The sequence below is a fragment of the Sorex fumeus genome, unplaced genomic scaffold, assembly GCF_029834395.1.
Source record: "Sorex fumeus unplaced genomic scaffold, SorFum_2.1 ptg000226l, whole genome shotgun sequence".
Classification (NCBI taxonomy): domain Eukaryota; kingdom Metazoa; phylum Chordata; class Mammalia; order Eulipotyphla; family Soricidae; genus Sorex; species Sorex fumeus.
Genome location: NW_026606283.1, coordinates 1713119 through 1735254, shown reverse-complemented (window position 1 = coordinate 1735254; position 22136 = coordinate 1713119). Strand labels below are relative to the sequence as shown.

General features: G+C 52.1%; 1 protein-coding gene across 1 annotated transcript in view; it reads left to right on the top strand.

Annotated features, from left to right (window-relative positions):
* The window catches only part of SELL (selectin L), a 33474-nt gene extending 13009 nt beyond the window's left edge, over positions 1 to 20465 (top strand). Inside the window, exons 7-11 of the mRNA XM_056108605.1 lie at positions 1982 to 2089; positions 4410 to 4595; positions 10682 to 10810; positions 13446 to 13464; positions 20395 to 20465. Coding sequence (XP_055964580.1) covers positions 1982 to 2089; positions 4410 to 4595; positions 10682 to 10810; positions 13446 to 13464; positions 20395 to 20413 — 461 coding nt within the window. The 3' untranslated portion in view covers positions 20414 to 20465. The remainder of the gene's footprint in view (positions 1 to 1981; positions 2090 to 4409; positions 4596 to 10681; positions 10811 to 13445; positions 13465 to 20394) is intronic.
* The last annotated feature ends 1671 nt before the right edge of the window (positions 20466 to 22136 follow it).

Sequence of the window (22136 nt, the reverse complement as noted above, 5' to 3'; positions counted from 1 at the left end):
ACGGTTACATTTCAGTCATACAATGATCGAGCACCCATCGCTCCACCAGTGCCCATTCTCCACCACCAATGTTCCCAGTATCCCTCCCGCCACCCTTTCCCACCCCACCCTGCCTCTGTGGCAAACATATTCCCTTTTACTCTCTCTCTCTCTCCCTTTGGGTGTTATGGTTTGCAATATAGGTACTAAGCTGCCATCATGTTTGATTCATAGTCTACTTTCAGTGCGGCGTCCAAGTTAATACCCAACAATTCCCTTCTATTTCTGGCTCCGTCTTTCTTCGTTCACTTCTTCCTAATGCCATTGGTCAACCAGTATGGCAATCACTGTCACTGTCACTGTCCTCCCGTTGTTCATCGATTTGCTCGAGTGGGCCCAGTAACGTCTCCATTGTGACACTTGTTACTGTGTCTGGCATATCGAATACGTCACAGGTAGCTTGCCAGGCTTTGCCTTGCGGGCGAGATACTCTCGGTAGCTTGGCGGGCTCTCCAAGAGGGGCGGAGGAATTGAACTCGGGTCAGTAGGTCGGCCACATTGCAAGGCAAACGCCCTACCTGCTGTGCTATCACTCCAGCCCAGTATGGCAATAGTAGTTGGAAATGGTCACTCTGAACAAGAACTGAGTATTGGAAGTAGGTAGAGGGATATTCCTGATAATATTTCAGTTACTTGTATTGCAAACCATAATGCTCAAGAGGAGAGAGAGAGACATAGAGAGACAGAGAAAGAAAGAGTAAGGGGAGGAGAAAATTGCCTGCATAAAAAAGGAGGTTCAAGAGGGAACCTGGGGACACTGGTGCTGGGAAATGTACACTGGTGAAGGGATGGGTACTGGAATATTATATGACTGAAATCCAATCATGACCAGCTTTGCAACTGCGGATCTCACTGTGATTCAATTTTTAAAAAACAACAATTTATTTTTTTGGCTTTTGGGGTCACACTCGGCGATGCTCAGGGCTGACTCCTGGCTCTGCACTCAGGAATCACTCCTGGCGGTGCTCGGGGGACCCTATGAGATGCTGGGAATCGAACCCGGGTTGGCCCTGTGCAAGACAAACGCCCTACTCGCTGTACTATCACTCCAACACCTACAACAATTTTTTAAAAGTTGAAAAAAGACCAATCAGGATATCTCACTGTGATTCAACTAAAAACAACAACAACAAAATTTTTAAAAATTAAAAAAAATTAGAATCAGTAATTTTGAGAGTTTTGGTGGTAGACCAAACTATTTCCCCCAAACGTGAAAAAAGATCATTACCAATTGATTGTGTTTTTTTAAAATTTTTATTAGTGAGACATTATGAGGTACAGTTGTAGACTTACAAATTTTTGTGCTTGGGTTTCAATTATACAATGATCGAATACCCATCCCTCCACCAGTGCCCATTTCCCACCACCATGGATACCAGTATCCCTCCCACCCCTCATCCCCCTATCCCACCCCGCCTCTATGGCAGGGCATTCCCTTTTGTTCTCTCTCTCCTTTTGGGTGCTGTGGTTTGCAAAATAGGCAATGGGTGGCAATCATGTTTGGTCTAGAGTCTACTTTCAGCATGCATCTCCCATCCTGGGAGGATTAATTGGTTTTTTGTTTTGTTTTGTTTTGTTTTGTTTTGTATTTTGGGTCATACCCGGCAATGCTCAGGGGTTCCTCCTGGCTCTGCACTCAGGAATCACTCCTGGCAGTGCTCAGGGGTCCCTATGAGATGCTGGGAATCGAACCCGGGTTGGCCACATGCAAGGCAAACGCCCTCTGCGCTGTGCTATCACTCCAGCCCCATATTACCAATTGATTCTAAAACCAAATCTTCATGGCTGTGAGACTATTCGGGGCATCCGTGGGAAGGTAAGACACGGTGTGAAGGTACAAACTGGCCTGTCCTGCCAATTACATTCACCTCAGCCACCGCATCATCTAGGTCTAAAATATGAAATTTCCCTCTGATGGTTTTTTGCCCCACCCCCATCCCAGTGTCTTGTCAGCCGGGATCATGCAGCGGCCATGGAACATGTGTGGAAACCTTCAACAACATCACGTGCCACTGTGATCTGGGGTACCACGGTCCCCAATGTCAGTTTGGTGAGTCCTTCTTCCTCTTCCTATCTCATAACCTACAGGAATGATTCCATATGTGCAATGTACATTCAATGACACTTATGACACTGTCCTCCCGTTGTTCATCGATTTGCTCAAGCGGGCCCGGTAACATTGTGAGACTTGTTACTGTGTTTGGCATCTCGAATACATCACAGGTAGCTTGCCACAGGCGTTGCCGTGAGGGCAAGATACTCTCGGGGGGGCTGGAGCGATAGCACAGCGGGTAGGGCGTTTGCCTTGCACGCGGCCGACCCGGGTTCGATTCCCAGCATCCCATATGATCCCCTGAGCACCGCCAGGAGTAACTCCTGAGTGCATGAACCAGGAGGAACCCCGGTGCATCGCCAGGTGTGACCCAAAAAGCAAAAAAAAAAAAAAAAGATACTCTCGGTAGCTCGCTGGGCTCTCTGAGAGGGGCGGAAGAATTGATATACACTACTATATGTTAAAACCAAACACATGTGTGCACGTAAAAGCAGCACACATGTGCTTGGTTTTAACATACTTGTTTATAATCTCTTGTCCCTCTCGGAGAGCCCGGCAAGCTACCGAGAGTATCCTTGCCAGGCTACACGGCCTGGCAAGTTTCCCTTGGCGCGTTCGATATGCCAAAAACAGTCACAATAGCGGGTCTCATTCCCCTGACCCTGAAGAGCCTCCAATACGGCAGCGTTGGGAAAGACGAGTAGGGAGAGGCTGCTGAAATCTCAGGGTTGGGGTGAATGGAGACGTTACTGGTGCCTGCTCGAGTCGATCGATGAGCAGTGGGATGACAGTGATACAGAGATACAGTGATATACTATATATAGTATTTTTGCGGGGTCTCAAGTTATTCTCCGGAAATCTCTGGGGACCCTCACAAAATTCAGTATAAGTAGGCCAGTGGTTCAATGAGAGAGCCTTGGTCTGGGCTGTTGTTTCTGCCTGGATGTGCCAGGGACTGCCAGGGCCCCCCACCCCCAGTGCTCAGGAGACCCTGGGTCCATAATCGTGGCTCTCAGGGGACCTTCTGCTGCATCTGGTAATGCTTGAGGGACCCTCTGGTGCCGGGGATTGAATCTGGTTCGCCACATGTAAGGCAACCCCCCTAACCCCGAACTGGCCCATCAGCCAAAGCCTAGAAACCAACATTTATGTTTGCCTCTATAAAGTCACTTCTCCAGAGGATTTTCCTGAAAAGATAAGAAAACGGATGGTGAAATCTTTAAACAGTTCCACCCAGAGTGTTAAAATCTCTGAAACACTTGCCCTGATTTTGCTGAGGATTTGTCTCCAAATCTTTCTTTGCCATCTGAAGTTTAGGTGAATATATGTTTTCACACATTGCAATAAAAATGGTAATCATAGGGAAAAAAAACAACATCTCCGTCAGGACCCTCCCCGTTCCGGTCAGGCCCACACTCATGGGAACATGGGTAAACCCGGCTTCAAGCATCAGGGGTCATTTCTAGAAGTGGCAAATGTCCAAGCCCATGTGGACTGTATTGAGTTCTGGAAAGCCGCTTTGGCCAAAGCCCTTTAGTCAAGAGTGGGTCTTTGGGGGCTGGTGCGATAGCACAGCGGGGAGGGCATTGGCCTGGCACATGGCCAACCTGGGTTCGATCCCCAGCATCCCATAGGGTCCCCCGAGCACCGCCAGGAGCGGTTCCTGAGTGCAGAGCCAGGAGGAACCCCTGAACGTGGTCTGGTGTCACCACCCAAAAAAACACCACGACAGGGGCTGGAGTGATAGCACAGCGGGTAGGGCATTTGCCTTGCACGCAGCCAACATGACCGACACAGGTTCGATTCCCAGCACCCCATATGGTCCCCCGAGCACCGCCAGGAGCAATTTCTGAGTGCATGAACCAGGAGTAACCCCTGAGCATCACCGGGTGTGACCCAAAAGGCAAAAAAAAAAAAAACCACCACGACAGGGCTGGTGCAATGATACCACGGGGAGGGCGTTTTCCTAGCACACAGCCAACCCGGGTTCAATCTCCAGCATCCCATAGGGTCCCCGAGCACTGCCAGGAGTGATTCCTGAGTGCAGAGTCAGAGGAACCCCTGAACATCACTGGGTTGAAAAAAAAAAGCGGGTCTCTGCTCAGAAAGTGAGGCTTGCTTTAGTTCTTCATTTTTGGGGGGACGGTGGTTTGGGCTACCCCTGGGGTGCTCAGGGCTTACTCCTGGCTTTGCACTCAGTGATCACATGGGGATGATATGAGGTGCCAGGGATTGAACTGGGTTGGCTGCATGCAAGGCAAGCACCTCGCCTGTGCTAACCAACTTTCCGTCTCCCCCAACTTCTGTTTTAATGAAGTCACTCAGTGTGAACCCCTACGGGCTCCGGAGCTGGGGACCATGGACTGTAGCCACCCCCTGGCCACCTTCAGCCCCAATTCTGCCTGCACCTTCACGTGCTCCGAAGGAAGTGAACTGATCGGGGTGAACAGAACCGTCTGTGAATCTTCTGGAAACTGGACATACCCCAGTCCAATATGTCAAAGTGAGTATCTTGTCCCAATACACCAGATATTGGGACTGGAGCCATAGGACAGCGGGGAGGGCGTTTGTCTTGCACGGGGCTGACCTGGGTTCGAATCCCAGCATCCCATAGGGCCCCCTGAGCACCGCCAGGAGTGATCTCTGAGTGCAGAGCCAGGAGGAACCCCTGAGCACTGCTGGGTGTGCCCCCAAAAGCAATAATAATAATTATTATAAAACATCAAATATTGACAGATCAGCAGGTGGCAGGCTCAGAGATAATGCACTATATATAGGGTTTAATAATTATTGCAAGGATGAACCCCAGGACTCAATGCTTGGTGCTCCCACCCACTCAAATATTTTTGTAGGGGCTGGAGCAATAGTACAGTGGGTAGTACTGGGTGTGTGTGTCACACCCAGTGGTGCTCAGAGATTCTTCCTGGCTCTGCACTCAGGAATTACTCCTGCCGGTGCTCAGAGGACCATATGGGATGCCGGGAATCAAACCCGGGTTGGCCGTGTGCAAGGCCCCGCTGTGCCCTCCCCGCTGTGCTATCACTCCAGCCCCTACAACAATTTTTTAAAGTTGAATAAAGACCAGTCAGGATATCTCACTGTGATTCAACTAAAAACAACAACAACAAAATTTTTAAAAATTAAAAAAAAATAGAATCAGTCATTTTGAGAGTTTTGGTGGTAGACACGATCTCCCCCAAACGTGAAAAAAGATCAATATTACCAATCAATTGTTTTGTTTTTATGTTTTGTTTTATTTGTTTTTTGGGTCACACCCGGCTAGGCTCAGGGGTTTCTCCTGAGCACTCTGTGCTCAGGAATTACTCCTGGCAGTGCTCAGAGGTCCCTATGAGATGCTGGGAGTTGAACCCGGGTTGGCCGCATGCAAGGCAAACGCCCTCCATGCTGTGCTATTGCTCCAGCCCCATATTGTCAATTGATTCTAAAAACAGATCTTCATGGCTGTGAGACTATTCCGGGCGCATGTAGAAAGGTAAGACATGGTGTGAAGGTACAAACTGGCCTGTCCCGCATATTACATTCACTTCAGCCACCGCATCATCTAGGTCTTTATAACTTGATCACTTGATCCCCTGTTATTCATCGATTTACTCGAGCGGGTGCCAGTAACGTCTCCATTCATCCCGGTTGCGTGCTTGCGTAGCCCAATGGCATCTGTTCGTTCTAGGAACATGCAGAGCCTCAAACCGATTGTTCAGGGTCTTGATGAAGAAGTCTGACCATCTTGTAGGTGGGCGTCCATGCGATCTTTTGATGTCCCGTGGAATCCAGTCAGTAATGGCTCTAGTCCAGCGGTTGTCTGTAAACCTCATTACGTGTCCAGCCCATCTGATTTTTGATGTCTTGGCAAATGAGACAGCGTCCCTGATTCTTGAGCGTTGACGGAGATCAGAACTCCGGATTCTTTCTCTCATTTGAGTGAAGCGTGATACTCCAAGCATAGCTCTTTCGATTCCTCTTTGGGAGACCCGAATAGCGTTCTCATCCTGTTTGCGCAGGGCCCAGGTCTCTGAGGCATATTTAATGCAGGAAGAACAGTAGAATCGAAGAGATGTGCTCGGAGCTGGAGGTTCTTTGTCCTCTTAGTTATTTCTTCGACGCTCTTGAAGGCATCTAGCTTGAAGGCATCTAGGTTACATCTAGGTCTAAAATATGAAATTTCCCTCTGATGGTTTTTTGCCCCCCCCCCCTTCCCAGTATCTTGTCAGCCGGGGTCATGCAGCGGCCATGGAACATGTGTGGAAACCCTCAACAACATCACGTGCCACTGTGATCTGGGGTACCACGGCCCCCAATGTCAGTTTGGTGAGTCCTTCTTCCTCTTCCTACCTCATAACCTACAGGAATGATTCCATATGTGCAATGTACATTCAATACTTCCTACATATATAGTATTCATATATATATATTTATGTGGATACATATGCTATATATCACTGTATCACGGTATCACTGTTATCCCGTTGTTCATCGATTTGCTCAAGCGGGCACCAGTAATGTCTCCATTCGTCCCATCGTGTGCTTGTGTAGCCTGATGGCATATTGGGGACTCTTTCAGGATCAGAGGAATGAGGACTGTCATTGTTACAGTTTTTGGTATAGCGAGTACGCCACGGGGAGCTTGCCAGGCACTGCCGTATGTGCGGGATACTCTCGGTAGCTGGCCAGGCTCTCAGAGAGGGATGATGGCTTTTGAGGCAACTTCTAATCGCTCCAGGAAATACTGTGTCACTCTCCTCCGGGAGTTTTGTTTTATAGTCTCTGGATCTTGGCCAAGATGAGATTACTTGGCACCGGGGGCAGTTTGTGGGTGTCACTGCCAAGCTACAGGAAAATGGGAGATCTGGGTGGAGGAGGACCAGTCCCGATCCGAGCAGCCTTGGAGATCTCAGCCCCGGGTCCCACACACCTGGGTTTCTCTGCTGGTTCCTTCATGTGTGAGGCTCATCCGAGCATGTGGAGGGTGGCCTGAGCCTCTGTGGGTTCTGGAAGTTTTCCTCTGCTGGGGTTCTGCTTGGGGCGGGGAGGGAGACTCAACCTGCCCCCCTCCAAGGGGGCCCGGGTGAGGACAGCCTGGTGCGGGGGCAAGGTTTTCTATATATATAGTGGATATATATATTATATATATATATATAGTATGGGGGGGATTGAAAGCTATTCTCAGGACATCTCTGGGGACCCTCCCAAAATTCAGTCTAACTAGGCCAGTGGTTCAATGACAGACGCAGCCGGGGCTATTGTTTCTGCCCGAATGTGTCAGAGACTGCCAGCCCCCCCCCCCCCGCCCCAGTGCTCAGGAGTCCCTGGGTCTATAATCGTGGCTCTCAGGGGACCTCCTGCTGCATCTGGTAACGCTTGAGGGACCCTCTGGTGCCGGGGATTGAATCTGGTTCGCCACATGTAAGGCAACCCCCCTAACCCCGAACTGGCCCATCAGCCAAAGCCTAGAAACCAACATTTATGTTTGCCTCTATAAAGTCACTTCTCCAGAGGATTTTCCTGAAAAGATAAGAAAACGGATGGTGAAATCTTTAAACAGTTCCACCCAGAGTGTTAAAATCTCTGAAACACTTGCCCTGATTTTGCTGAGGATTTGTCTCCAAATCTTTCTTTGCCATCTGAAGTTTAGGTGAATATATGTTTTCACACATTGCAATAAAAATGGTAATCATGGGGAAAAGAAAAAACATCTCTGTCAGGACCCTCCCCGTTCCGGTCAGGCCCACACTCATGGTAACATGGATAAACCCCGCTTCAAGCATCAGGGGTCATTTCTAGAAGTGGCAAATGTCCAAGCCCAGGTGGACTGTATTGAGTTCTGGAAAGCCGCTTTGGCCAAAGCCCTTTAGTCAAGAGTGGGTCTTTGGGGGCTGGAGCGATAGCACAGCAGGGAGGGCATTGGCCTGGCACATGGCCGACCTGGGTTCGATCCCCAGCATCCCATAGGGTCCCCCGAGCACCGCCAGGAGCGGTTCCTGAGTGCAGAGCCAGGAGGAACCCCTGAACGTGGTCTGGTGTCACCACCCAAAAAAACACCACGACAGGGGCTGGAGTGATAGCACAGCGGGTAGGGCATTTGCCTTGCACGTAGCCAACATGACCGACACAGGTTCGATTCCCAGCACCCCATATGGTCCCCCGAGCACCGCCAGGAGCAATTTCTGAGTGCATGAACCAGGAGTAACCCCTGAGCATCACCGGGTGTGAACCAAAAGGCAAAAAAAATAAATAAATAAAAACCACCACGACAGGGCTGGTGCAATGATACCACGGGGAGGGCGTTTTCCTAGCACACAGCCGACCTGGGTTCGATCTCCGGCATCCCATAGGGTCCCCGAGCACTGCCAGGAGTGATTCCTGAGTGGAGAGTCAGAGGAACCCCTGAGCATCACTGGGTTGAAAAAAAAAGCGGGTCTCTGCTCAGAAAGTGAGGCTTGCTTTTGTTCTTCATTTTTGGGGGGACGGTGGTTTGGGCTACCCCTGGGGTGCTCAGGGCTTACTCCTGGCTTTGCACTCAGTGATCATATGGGGGCGATATGGGGTGCCAGGGATCGAACTGGGTTGGCTGCATGCAAGGCAAGCACCTCGCCTGTGCTAACCAACTTTCCGTCTCCCCCAACTTCTGTTTTAATGAAGTCACTCAGTGTGAACCCCTAAGGGCTCCGGAGCTGGGGACCATGGACTGTAGCCACCCCCTGGCCACCTTCAGCCCCAATTCTGCCTGCACCTTCACGTGCTCCGAAGGAAGTGAACTGATCGGGGTGAACAGAACCGTCTGTGAATCTTCTGGAAACTGGACGTACCCCAGTCCAATATGTCAAAGTGAGTATCTTGTCCCAATACACCAAATATTGGGACCGGAGCCATAGGACAGCGGGGAGGGCGTTTGTCTTGCACGGGGCTGACCTGGGTTCGAATCCCAGCATCCCATAGGGCCCCCTGAGCACCGCCAGGATTGATCTCTGAGTGCAGAGCCAGGAGGAACCCCTGAGCACTGCTGGGTGTGCCCCCAAAAGCAATAATAATAATTATTATAAAACATCAAATATTGACAGATCAGCAGGTGGCATGCTCAGAGATAATGCACTATATATAGGGTTTAATAATTATTGCAAGAATGAACCCCAGGACTCAATGCTTGGTGCTCCCACCCACTCAAATATTTTTGTAGGGACTGGAGTAATAGTACAGCGGGTAGGGCGTCTGCCTTGCACCCAGCCGACCCGGGTTCGATTCCCGGCATCCCATATGTCCCCCGAGCACCTCCAGGAGTGATTCCTGAGTGCATGAGCCAGCAGTAACCCCCATGAATCGCCGGGTGTGACCCAAAAGAAAAAGAAAAGACATATAAAAATAATAATATTTTTGCAACCTGGACACACTCATCTCCTCTAAAACACCCTCTTGTTCTCCCTTCTTCTTTCAAAGCATTCTCAACCCTCCCAACTCAGTTCCTAGGATCTAGCCCCTCTGTCTCTACTGATCTAAATGTTACCCATGTTTTTGCCCGATTCCCACCCACTTCTCTGTGAGTTCATCCACAAACCCATGCATGGGTCCCCAGAGACCGTTTCCGGCCCCACAGTGAGCACTTCTCAAGGAGCACTCCGCTGGAGCCTCCGCCATCTGTCTCTGCCTGGAGGACTATGCCTCTTCCTCTCTCTGTCCCATCCCTCAAGCACAAGGTCTAGGCAGAGGGGTGGAAGGGGTTGAATGAAGATCTCCTATATCATCCCGTGAAAGGGTCCAGAGAGCCATGTTTGCCCTGGGACCATCCAGGAAGTTACCAGAAAAAGCAGATCTCCATGTGGTCTAGGACCAAGCATTTTTTTTTTTTTTTTTTTGCTTTTTCTGTCACACCCAGTGGTGCTCAGGGATTCTTCCTGGCTCTGCACTCAGGAATTACTCCTGGCGGTGCTCACGGGACCTTATGGGATGCCAGGGATCAAACCTGGGTTGGCCGCATGCAAGGCAAACGCCCTACCCACTGAACTATTGCTCCAGTTCCATTGTTTCATTCTTTTTTTTTTTTCAGTTGTATCACCATGAGATACAGTTACAAAGCTTTCATGTTTGAGTTTCAATCAATGATGGAACCCCCATCCCTCCACCAGGGCACATTCCCCACCACCAAGGTCCCCAGTATCCCCCCACCCCACCCCTCCCCCTGCCTCTATGGTAGACAACTTCCCCCAGACTCTCTCTCTACTTTGGGGCATTCTGGTTTGCAATACAGATACCGAGAGGCCATCCCGTTTGGTCCTTAAAGAAGCCTGGAGGTCCCCTCTGTTTGTTTGGGTCCTGTGGGAACGTGAGCTTGTCCCCCGTTATACATTGGGGTGCGGGGTTGAAAGTCACTCGAAAGGTCTCAGCATAGGGACATGAAGTACCTGGCATCCATCCTAGCGTGTGTGAGAAGGATGTCCGCCCACAGCGCCCCCACCTGGCCACTGGCACGGACGGAGGTGATTAGTAGGAGAATGTAAGGGGGTGGGGCGTTGCTAGGAGATTGGGGTCTCACTCAGAGATGGCCCATCACCCCTTGGATCTCTCTGGGGTCTCTTTCAGAACTAGACAGAAGCTTCTCGCAGATTAAGGATGGAGACTACAAGCCCCTCTTCATCCCGCTGGGCGTGCTGGTCACTGCGTTTGTGGGGCTGGTGTTTCTTCTCTGGTTGGCCAGGAGGCTCCGAAAAGGTGAGTCTGGCATGAGAAGTCAACTCTGACAGGCAAGGCAAAAACGGTAACCCAGGGAGGTGTGGGAGAGGCAACTGGATTCCAAGCTCCATGCAGTGTAGACACCCATGTCTGGAGGTATACATAGACCTATGCAAGCCCTCTTTCTTTCTTTCTTTCTTTCTTTCTTTCTTTCTTTCTTCCTTCCTTCCTGTCTCTTTCTTTCTTTCTTTCTTTCTTTTTCTTTTCCTTTTTTAAATATATATATATATATATATAATCACCGTGAGATATAAAATAACACTGAGGCTAGAGCGATAGTACAGCAGGTAGGGCATTTGCCTTGCATGCAGCCGACCCAGGTTCGATCCCCGGCATCCCATATGGTCCCCCGAGCACCACCAGGAGTAATTCCTGAGCAGAGAGCCAGGAGTCAGCCCTGAGCATCGCTGGGTATGACCCCCAAAAGCAAGAACTAAAATAAAAATAAATAAATAAAATAACATAATATGAGACTGACACCCAAGGACGTAGCGACAAGGGCCAGGAGGATTGCTCCATGGTTGGCAGCCTGCCTCATGAGCTGGGGGAGAAGGCAGCTGGGATGGAGAAGGGGTCACTGAGTCAGTGATGGATGGAGGGGTCGCTTGGGATGGGAGATGTGTGCTGAGAGTAGATCAAGGACCAAACAGGATGACCTCTCAAGCCCTCTTTCTTTGAGACAAACTGGTTGAGTCTTGCTTTGTCTCTGGCTAATCTTGTAATATATATATATATATATATATATATATATATTTTAAAAATAAGTCTTGTGGGGCTGGAGTGATAGCACAGAGGGTAGGGCGTTGGCCTTGCACGCGGCCGACCCAGGTTCGATTCCCAGCATCCCATATGGTCCCCCAAGCACGGCCAGGAGTAATTCCTGAGTGCATGAACCAGGAGTAATCCCTGTGCGTTGCTGGGTGTGACCCAAAAAGCAAAAAAAAAAAAAAAAGTCTTGTGGGGCCGGAGAGATAGCACAGCGGGAAGGGCATTTGCCTTGCACGCAGCCGACCCAGGTTCGATTCCCAGCATCCCATATGGTCCCTCGAGCATCAGCAGGGGTAATTCCTGAGTGCATGAGCCAGGAGTCAACCCTGAGCATCGCTGGGTGTGACCCAAAAAGCAAAGAAATAAAAATAAATTAATTTAAAAAATAAAAATAAATTAATTTTAAAAATAAATAAATAAAGATAAAAAATAAGTCTTTTCTCTCTGTTAGGCCCTGGGCCCCCTAATAGGACATTCCACTGGTCCTTTGTGTTTATTTAATTCTGTAAAAAAAAAAAAAAAGATGCATAAACTCTGTCCCCTAAGACAGGATGGGTCTCTGATAAATGTCCACTGGGGACAAGAGAATGCCCAGAAGCCGGTTCCTCGTGCCCTTGTTGAGAGCAGAGGCTTAGCTGGCTCTGATGTACACATGGGGGCCTTCCAGTCCCTGGGTGAAGCCCCCCCGGATCCTGAGAAGCAACTCCACGCCTCACCATGCAGGAGGGTGTGAGAGGGCGACTTCTCTCAGGTGGGGACCGGAAGGCCGGCCACGCCCCCAGCCCACCCTGGGCGGGTGGTGCCACACGGAGACCCTCTCTCGTGGCAGAAAAATTCAAAACAAGGCAGTTCACAGACACTGCCCAGCTCTTAACGACCCGCTTCACACTCCCACCTCAACAACTGCCAGCCACGAGCCCGCCCCGCCTTCCTGCGGGTTTCGATTTCATATTTTCCCCTTTATCTTTTGGGTTTTGAACCACACCTTTCTCTCTGCCTCTTCCTTCTTCTCCTTTTTTGTTTTTTGCTTTTGGGTCCCACCCGGCGATGCTCAGGGCTGACTCCTGGCTCTGCACTCAGGAATCACTCCTGGCGGTGCTCGGGGGACCCTATGGGATGCTGGGGATCGAACTCTGGTCGACCGCGTGCCAGGCCAACGCCCTCCCCGCTGTGCTAATGCTCCAACCCTCCTTCTCTCTTTTTTTTTAATTTTTATTTTTTTTAATTGAATCACCGTGAGATAGTTACAAGCTTTCCTGTTTGAGTTCTAGGCATGCAATGACGGAACACCCACCCCTCCACCAGTGCTCATCTCCCACCGCCAGTGTCCGCAGTATCCCTCCCACCATCCCAGCCCTCCCCCTGCCTCCGTAGCAGACAATCTCCCCCAGACTCTCTTTTGTATTGCTTGTTGTGAATAGTATAAGATGTCGCACGGCTGCAAGGGCGGCTGCGCACTCCTGGGATTCTAAAATTTTAGATAATTACCTCCTCCCCCTCCTCCTCCTCCTCCTCCTCCTCCTCCTCCTCCTCCTCCTCCTCCTTCTTCTTCTTCTTCTTCTTCTTCTTCCTCTTCTTCTCCTCCTCCTTCTCCTCCTCCTCCCCTTCTTCTTCCTCCTCCTCCTCCTTCTCCCCCTCCTCCTCCTCCTCCTCCCCCTCTTCCTCCTCCTTCTGCTCCTTCTTCTTCCTCTTCTCCTCCTCCTCCTTCTCCTCCTCCTCCTCCCTCTTCTCCTTCTCTTCTTCTTTCTTCTCTTTCTCCTTCTCCTTTTCCTCCTTCTTAAACTTCTTTTTTAAAGAATGGTATTTGCTTTGGCTAACGACACTTTTCTGTTTCTTCTCATTTTAGGTCAAAAGTCTCGGCAAAAGTAAGTTCCCTTTTGAAGAGTTTCCGGATTTGTGAATTTGTCTCTCTGTCTGTCTCTGTCTGTCTGTCTGTCTCTCTCCCTTTCCCCCTCTCTCTCTCTTCTCCTTTCTTTTCCTGTTCTGTGGTTTGAGGGCACAGCAGGTGGCATTCAGGGGCTGAGCCCAGCTCTGTGCTCAGGGAGATTACCCCTCCCCCAACCCCCCACTCCCTCCTCTCCCCTGGGACCTCAAGGGAACTGTAAGAATCAGCCTAAGGGATGGGTGGTCCTGAGGATGGAATCCAAAGTCTCTTGGGTCCAAGTGCCTCTATTCAAGGGCCTGTCAGGAGACCCTGGGATGAGGCAGCACTGTCCTCCCATTGTTCAACGATTTGCTCCAGCGGGCACCAGTAACGTCTCCATGCTGAGACTTTTTGTTACTGTTTTTGGCGTCTCAAATATGCCATGGGGAGCTTGCCAGGCTCTACCGTGCGGGCGGGATACTCTCGGGAGCTTGCCTGGCTCTCCAAGAGGGGCGGAGGAATCGAACCCAGCTCGGCCGGGCTGGCGGCTTGCAAGGCAGACGCCCTACCGCTGTGCTATCGCTCCAACCTCACGAGAAAACAGGAAGATCAAACCAACACGGCAGGGGCTAGGCTGGGAGGGAGAAAGGGGCTTGGGGGAGTTTCTGGGTTCTAAAGCAGGAAGCCAGGCCTGAGTCCTAATGCCCTAAACCAGCGCCCGAGACAGCACCAACGTGAGCACCCTTGGGGCCATCGGCATCCCAATTCGCCCCCTCCTGTGGCTGCCTTGCAGGGGGGTTACCTGAGCTCAGAGGAGGTCCTGATGCCACAGGAGGTGACCAGCACGGGGGACATCCAGGACAAAGCTGGAGAGTGGGCGGGGATGGAACGTTTACTTTCTAAATGTTCCAACCCAGCTGGCCCCTGCAGGAGGGGTGTAACAGGAGTATTAGCAGGGCTGGCGGGTGTCAGAAACCTGCAGGGGTGTGGAGGTAAGAGGAGGTGGAGGGGGGTTGGAGTCATAGCCCAGCGGGGAGGGCGTTGGCCTTGCACCTGGCCGACCCGGGTTTGATTCCCAACATCCCATAGGGTCCCCCCTGAGCACTGCCAGGAGTGATTCCTGAGTGCAGAGCCGGGAGTCAGACCTGAGCATCGCCAGGTGGGACCCAAAGACACACACACACACACACACACACACACACACACACACACACACACCACAACTTCTCAAGTTCTTCATTCTCCGTCCACCTCAACGTCCCTCCCCCTGACCTCAGCAAGGAAACGGGGCAGGACAAGAGAGGTTACGCTGTTCCCTGGAGATGCCAACGCAGCAGATGAAATCAATAAACAGGGACCAAAGCCATACTACAGCGGGGAGGGCGTTTGCCTTGCACTCGGCCGACCCAAGTTCGATCCCCAGCATCCCATAGAGTCCCCCGAGCACTGCCAGGAGTGATTCCTGAGTGCAGAGCCGGGAGTAACCCCTGAGCATTGCTGGGTGTTACCTAAAAACAAAACAAAACAAAAAATAAATGAGATAGATCAGGGTCCGAGAGACAGTACATCAGGTAGGGCATCTGCTTTGCACGCGGTGGACCCAGGTTCGATCCCCAACATCCCATAGGGTCCCCCGAGCACCACCAGGAGTGATTCCTGAGTGCAGAGCCAGGAGTCAGCCCTGAGCATCGCCGGGTGGGACCCAAAAAGAAAAAAAAATGGGGCTGGAGCCATAGCACAGTAGGGAGGGCGTTGGCCTTGCACGCGACCGACCCGGGTTCGATCCTCAGAATCCCACAGGGTCCCCCGAGCACCAGCCAGGAGTGATTCCTGAGTGCAGAGCCAGGAATCAGCCCTGAGCATCGCCAGGTGGGACCCAAAAGAGAGAGAAAGAGAGAGAGACAGTAAATAAAGGTGGAGGAGGTGACTCAGGCTTCAGGGTTGTTGGGAAGGGGTGGGGGTGGGAGGGGACAGGATGGACCCTGGACCCTCTGAGCCCTCTCGGTGACACCACACGGCTTCCCTTTTTGGGGGCCTGCTCTTACCCACCCCCCACACCCCACCCCGAGTTGTGGTCAGGAAACCGCAAGATGTAACGATTTCGCTACTGTTCGCATCCAAGGAGTGAAAGTTTCAACAGTTACCATCTGCCCAGAGAGCTGGTTTCTGCCTGCAGAGGTGGGGAGGGTGTGTCTTGCTCCGTGGAAACGGGTCGTGCTACGTTTTCCACACCCCCCCCCCACCCCGGGGGAAACGGCCCCGTATTGGAACCAGGCTGAGCCTGAGACAAAGCTGGGGCGAAGTCAATTGCCCTGAGCGCCCGAGATTCTTATTACTGCATTGAATTGTGAGGACAGAAATCGCAGGAAATGTTTGTCAGGGACATGCAAGGGAGAAGAGGGTGGCGGCTGATGGATTTGGGGTGGAAGAAGAGATTTAGGACCCGGAGCGATAGCACAGTGGGGAGAGCGTTGGCCTTGCATGCGTCCGACCCGGGTTCGATCCCCGGCATCCCATAGGGTCCCCCGAGCACTGCCAGGAATGATTCCTGAGTGCAGAGCCAGAAGGAACCCCTGAGCATTGTTGGGTGTGACCCAAAAAGATCCCTGCCCCACCCCCCAAAAATTCCCACTTTCTAGAAAGATCTAGAAAAGAAGAATCCTTTGTTTGTCCAGCGGCTTTGGAATCCCTACCATTCACTGCTCGAGCACAGTGACTTTAAGTCACAGAATTATAGAATTTGCTGTCTGGCTAAGATTTGGGTCATCAAGTACGGTGCCCAGCTTCTCTTGACAACAGATCCATAGTATTGCCTGGGTATCAGTTGGTAGCACTGTAGCCCTGTCCTCCCATTGTTCATCGATTTGCTCAAGCGGGCACCAGTAACATCTCCGTGGTGAGACTTGTTGTGACTGTGTTTGGCATCTCGAATACACCCTGGGGAGCTTGCCAGGCTCTGCCATGTGGGCGGGATACTCTCGGTAGCTTGCCGGGCTCTCCAAGAGGGATGGAGGAATCGAACCCGGGTCGGCCACGTGCAAGGCAAACACCCTACCCGCTGTGCTATCGCTCCAGCGATAAAAGTTTATTCAACGTCCTCCATGCTGTACGCTTTACAAGTCTTGCATTAATCACGATTGCCTTGGGTTGGGCTGGAGCCATAGCACAGCGGGTATGGCGTTTGCCTTGCAGGTGGCCCACATGACCGACCCGGGGTTCGATTCCTCCACCCCTCTCGGAGAGCCCGGCAAGCTACTGACAGTATCTCGCAAGCCTGGCAAGCTCCCCGCGACATATTCCATATGCCAAAAACCAGTAACAACAAGTGTCACAATGTGTTGTGAGACGTTACTGGTGCCCGCTCGAGCAAATCAATGAACAACAGGAGGACAGTGCCTGTGGGTTACTATGATTGGTTTCCCTATTTTAGAGGTAAAGAGAGAGAGAGAGAGAGGGAGAGAGAGAGAGAGAGAGAGAGAGAGAGAGGTCACTCCCGGTGACCAAGGATTTCTAGCCAAGGATCAGGTACTTAATCTCGGTTCTTCCGGACCTCAGAACTCCCGATTCCCAGCTTGTTGACTCCAATTCCTAGACCTCCTGCTTCTCCAGCCATGATTTTTTCATCACACAAAAACCGCAGCGAAACGGAGGAAGGGTGGAGTAGGGGAAACAGGGTGTGTTGCCAGAACACACCCAAGGTGAAACAACCACCTTGGTTATTTCTCAGTCCTTGAGCAGACGCTGATGGTCCCTGGTGCTCCTCTGTCGCTCCGGGTTGGCCGATCACCATCTGTCTCCTGGGGCACTGGCGGTTTCAATTCTCTTTTGCCTCTTTTAAATTTTTTCCTCCAAGTCGACTTGGTTTATATGAGCGTCAAGTTTATAGGCTTTTGGTGTTCAAAACTGCCACGGCACCCCCAAAACACCCACGCCCCTTCAGCACTGTCCAGCCCATAGCACCCCGTCCCTGGTCCCACAACTTTCTCCAGTGCATTGCTGGGTGCTTGGGTTAGTTCCAGATAGCACTGCAGGGAACAATGAAGGTGCTTCTCTATGAGGAGACGAAAGGTTGTTTGCTTGTTTTGTTTTTTTGTCTTTTTTTTTTTTTTTGCTTTTTTTGGTCACACCCGGCGATGCACAGGGGTTCCTCCTGGCTCATGCATTCAGGAATTACTCCTGGCAGTGCTCAGGGGACCCTATGGGATGCTGGGAATCGAACTCAGGTTGGCCTCATGCAAGGCAAACGCCCTCCCCGCTGTGCTATCACTCCAACTCCCAGGTTTTTTTGCTTGGGGGAGTCACACCTGACAATATTCAGGGGTTACTCCTGGCTCTGTGCTCAGGAATTACTTCTGGTAGACTTGGCGGATTACATGGGATGCTGGGGATCGAACCCGGCTTTGCCTTGTGCAAGGCAAGTGCCCAACTGGCCGCGCTATCCCTTCATAATTGAAATTTTATAAAAGAATTCTTTGGTGAAAGATTGAGAAGTGGAATTTCAGTATATAACGACGATTCCAGTGCCGTTTGTGGGAGAAATCTCTCTTTTCTGCTTCCCATGGAAGCTGAGCAGAGTTTCATTCCCACCAACCAAGAGGTAGAATTTCTTTCTCTCCTCAGCCATCCCAGCATTTGTGATTTTTTTTTTTTTTGCTTTTTTTGGGGTCTCACCTGGCAATGCTCAGGGGTCCCTCCTGACTCTGCACTTAGGAATCACTCCTGGCGGTGCTCAGGGGACCCTATGGGATCCTGGGGATCGAACCCGGGTCAGCCGCGTGCTAATCTTACCCAGTGCTATCGCTCTGGCCCTGTAAACATTTTTCAAAGTGGGGGCCACACCCGCTGGGGAGGGAATTCAAGCTGTCACCTGGGCTAAGAATGTGCTGGAATCATATTCCCGGCCACATCCCCGTCCTGTTTGTTCTAGACCATTCTCATGGCGTGAGGCCGTGTCTCACTGTCCTTTTGACCTGTGTTTTGGCCTAACCAGTGGCCATGAGCACTTTTCCGTGAGCCCATTGGCCGTCTGCGCGCCGTCTTTGGAGAAGCGTCACTCAGTCTTTCTTTCCATTTCTCACCGGGGCTGTTGGCATTCTCGACGCCGTTGGTTCTTTTCACCTCACTGGGTTTCTCGGGTCTGAATTCGGGGGAAAGTGACCATGGAGATGTAGAAGGAGGTACAGTGCCCACCTCAGAGGACGGCTTCTGCCGAGTCATGCAGGCACATTTGCAGCTGGCATAAACTGGCAGCAGACGGAGAGCCATGTCAGCAGGGAGGGCTTCCTGTAAGAGGTGGCATCTAGACAGACAACCTCTAGGTCTCCCCTTCCTCTCCAAGAATCAGACCGTCCCACACGCCAGGATCTTTTCGTCTCAGGAAACCCAGCGGGCCCCTTCCCCTGAGACATATCCCCACAGAGTGAGTTAGAACCACGTTTCATGGAACTTTGATGTGTTTTTTTTTTCCCTCTGACTTAGGTCAGGAATTTAGGTGTTTTTTTGTTTTGTTTTGTTTTATTTTTGTTTTTTTTTTCCTTTTTGGGTAAGGCTGGAGCGATAGCACAGCGGTAGGGCGTTTGCCTGGCACGCAGCCAGCCCAGCCAAGCCGGGTTCGATTCCTCCGCCCCTCTCGGAGAGCCCGGCAAGCTACGAGAGTATCTCGCCTGGCAAGCTCCCCGTGACGTATTCGATATGCCAAACACAGTAACAACAAGTCTCACCATGGAGACGTTACTGGACCCGCTTGAGCAAATCGATGAACAACGGGAGGACAGGACAGTGACAGTGTTCTTTTTGGGTCCCACCCGGCGATGCTCAGGGGTTCCTCCTGGCTCTGCACTCAGGAATCACTCCAGGCGGTGCTCGGAGGACCCTATGGGATGTCAGGGATCGAACCCGGGTCGGCCGTGTGCAAGGCAAACGCCCTACCCGCTGTGCTATTGCTCCAGCCCATTTTTTTTTCTGATTTCTCTTTATTTATTTATTGGGGGTACGGTGCACACCTGGCAGTGCTCGAAAGCTTCTCAGGGTCTGGCAGTGCTCAGGAAACCGTGTGTTGGGGCTCGAGCCGAGGTTGGCTGCCTCCCCCTACAACCTCCCCCCTTCCCGCCTGTCTCTCCCTCCTGCACTCTCCCTTAAGCCCACCAGACCCAAAGGCAGAACCGCCCCCTCAGACCTGCCTCCCGTTGCTCCAGGGATGAGGAGCAAAGGATTCAGGACGGGACAGTGAGGCACGGGGCCGGGATCCCAGCAGACCGGGGCCGTCACGTCTGCCCTGAGTATCAGCCTTGGGGACGCTGGGGAGATGCGGGTGTGGGGTACAGCACCGCTCAGGTCTAGGCCACGGCCCACTCATGGAAGGTTCCACTCCCTTCCCAGGCTCTCCCTGCTTGCCAGTACTCCTTCCTAGTGCTCCTTCCTGGTGCTCTTTCCTGCTTCTTCTGGGTGCTTTTTCCTGGTGCTCCTTCTGGGTGCTCTTTCCGAGTGCTCCTTCCGAGTGCTCCCTCCCGATGCTCCTTCTCGGTACTCTTTCTGAGTGCTCCTTCCTGGTGCTCCTTCTGGGTACTCTTTTCTGGTGCTCCTTCTGGGTGCTCTTTCCAAGTGCTCCTTCCTGGTGCTCCTTCTGGGTACTCTTTCCTGGTGCTCCTTCCTAGTGCTCTTTCCTAATGCTTTTTCTGGGTGCTCCTTCCTTGTACTTTTTTCTGATGCACTTCCCTGGTGCTCCTTCCTGGTGCTCCTTCCGGGGACTCTTTCCTGTGCTCCTTCCAGGTGCTCCTTCCTGGTGCTCCTTCCTGGTTCTCCTTTCTGGTACTTGTTCCTGGTGCCCCTTCCCAGTGCTCCTTCCCAGTACTCCTTCCGGGAGCTCCCTCCTGGTGCTCCTTCCGGCCCCTTCACGTCCCTCTCCCTCCTTTCCCTCCACCCGTCTCTGCAGCTTGAATGTCCCCTACTAAGGCCTCGTCTGCGGGAGCAAGTTCCAGTCCAGCCCCACCAAGGAAGACGAAGGAGTCCCGGCACCGCCTGAGGATGGAGCGTCCACGGGACCCTCAAGCCCCCTTCCTGCCCGCGACCGCCCCTCCCCCACCCCAGCCCACCTGCAGCTGTGACCGGCTCCGATTTGGACCGTTGCTTCCGGGGAGAAACAAGGCAATGGGTGGCAAGGGACAGTGTCTGTCTGTCTGTCTGTTCTCGCGGTCTGGACTTTGGTGTGAATGAAGATGTTATTCATTTGCCATCGACTCACATTCTTCATTTGTTTTTTTCCTGGCTTTTTGGGTCACACCCTGCGATGCACAGGGGTTACTCCTGGCTCCGCCCTCAGAAATTACCCCTGGCGGTGCCCTGGGGACCATATGGGATGCTGGGAATCGAACCCGGGTCGGCTGGCTGGCCGCGTGCCAGGCAAATGCCCTACCTGCGATGCTATCACTCCAGCCCCTGTTTGTTTGTTTTTAAGTAAGCACTGTCGCACTGTCCTCCCGTTGTTCATCGATTTGCTCCAGCGGGCGCCAGTAAAGTCTCCATGGTGAGACTTGTTGTGACTGTGTTTGGCATCTCAAAGACACCACAAAGAGCTTGCCATGCGGGCTCTGCCGTGCGGGCGGGATACTCTTGGGAGCTTGCCGGGCACTCTGAGAGGGATGGAGGAATCGAACCCGGGTCGACTGCGCATGCAAGGCCAACGCCCTCCCCACTGTGCTATCGCTCCAGCCCCTGCTGAAGGTCTTATCTCAGGTCTTGCTTTCTGTATCCACAAGGTGGATAGAATTTACCTTCCCAGAAATTTCATTGCCATCACGTTGGAGGGCGGGGGCCTTCCCTAACCTATCTGCCGGCGTCTATCTGACAATGCTTAGGACTTACTCCTAGCTCTGTGCTCAGGGATCACTCCCTCAGGCTCAGGGGGGACGGGGGTCCTTTGGGGTGCCAGGATCAAAGTGGGGCCAGGGGCCTAAATAATAGCACAGCAGGGAGGGCATTGGCCTTGCACATGGCTGACCCGGGTTCGATCCCCAGCATCCCCTGGGGTCCCCCGAGCACCGCCAGGAGTGATCCCTGAGTGCAGAGCCAGGAGTCAGCCCTGGGCATCGCCGGGTGGGACCCAAAAAACAAAGCAAAACAAAACAAAACAGAGTGGGGTGAGATGCGTGTGAAAGCCCTTCCCCTGAACTCTCTCTCTCTCTCTCTCTCTGGTACCCTTTGGCCTATAGTCCTTGCCGGGGGACCCCACTATCTCCCTTCCCAACGGTCGGAAACACAAACTCAAAACTATTTAGTTCATCCGAGGCCACGGAGCGCCCAAGAGTCTGATGGATGAGTAAGAGAAGATGGGGTTTTGGGGGAGACAGGCACATCCTCGCTGATGAGGAGCAGGAAGAACCATGACCCAGCATCCAGCACTCAATTTCATTTCCAGCAGGAATGCTGGGTGCGGGCCCAGAGGCGGCCAGACGTTTCCCATCACACATCCTAATCACCCCATGAAAGAGAGTTGAAGGGAGCAGGGAGGGGCGCGTCCGCCCTGGGCAGCCTCCAAACTGACCCTGGCCATCCGGAGAACAATCGCCACTTCACAGTCTCCCGGGGGTGATTCTCTCCCAGAGGAAACGAGAATCAGAAACGGGGTGAATGGGTGAGAGCCTGCCACGAGCCGGTTCAACGTTTGCCAAAACAGCT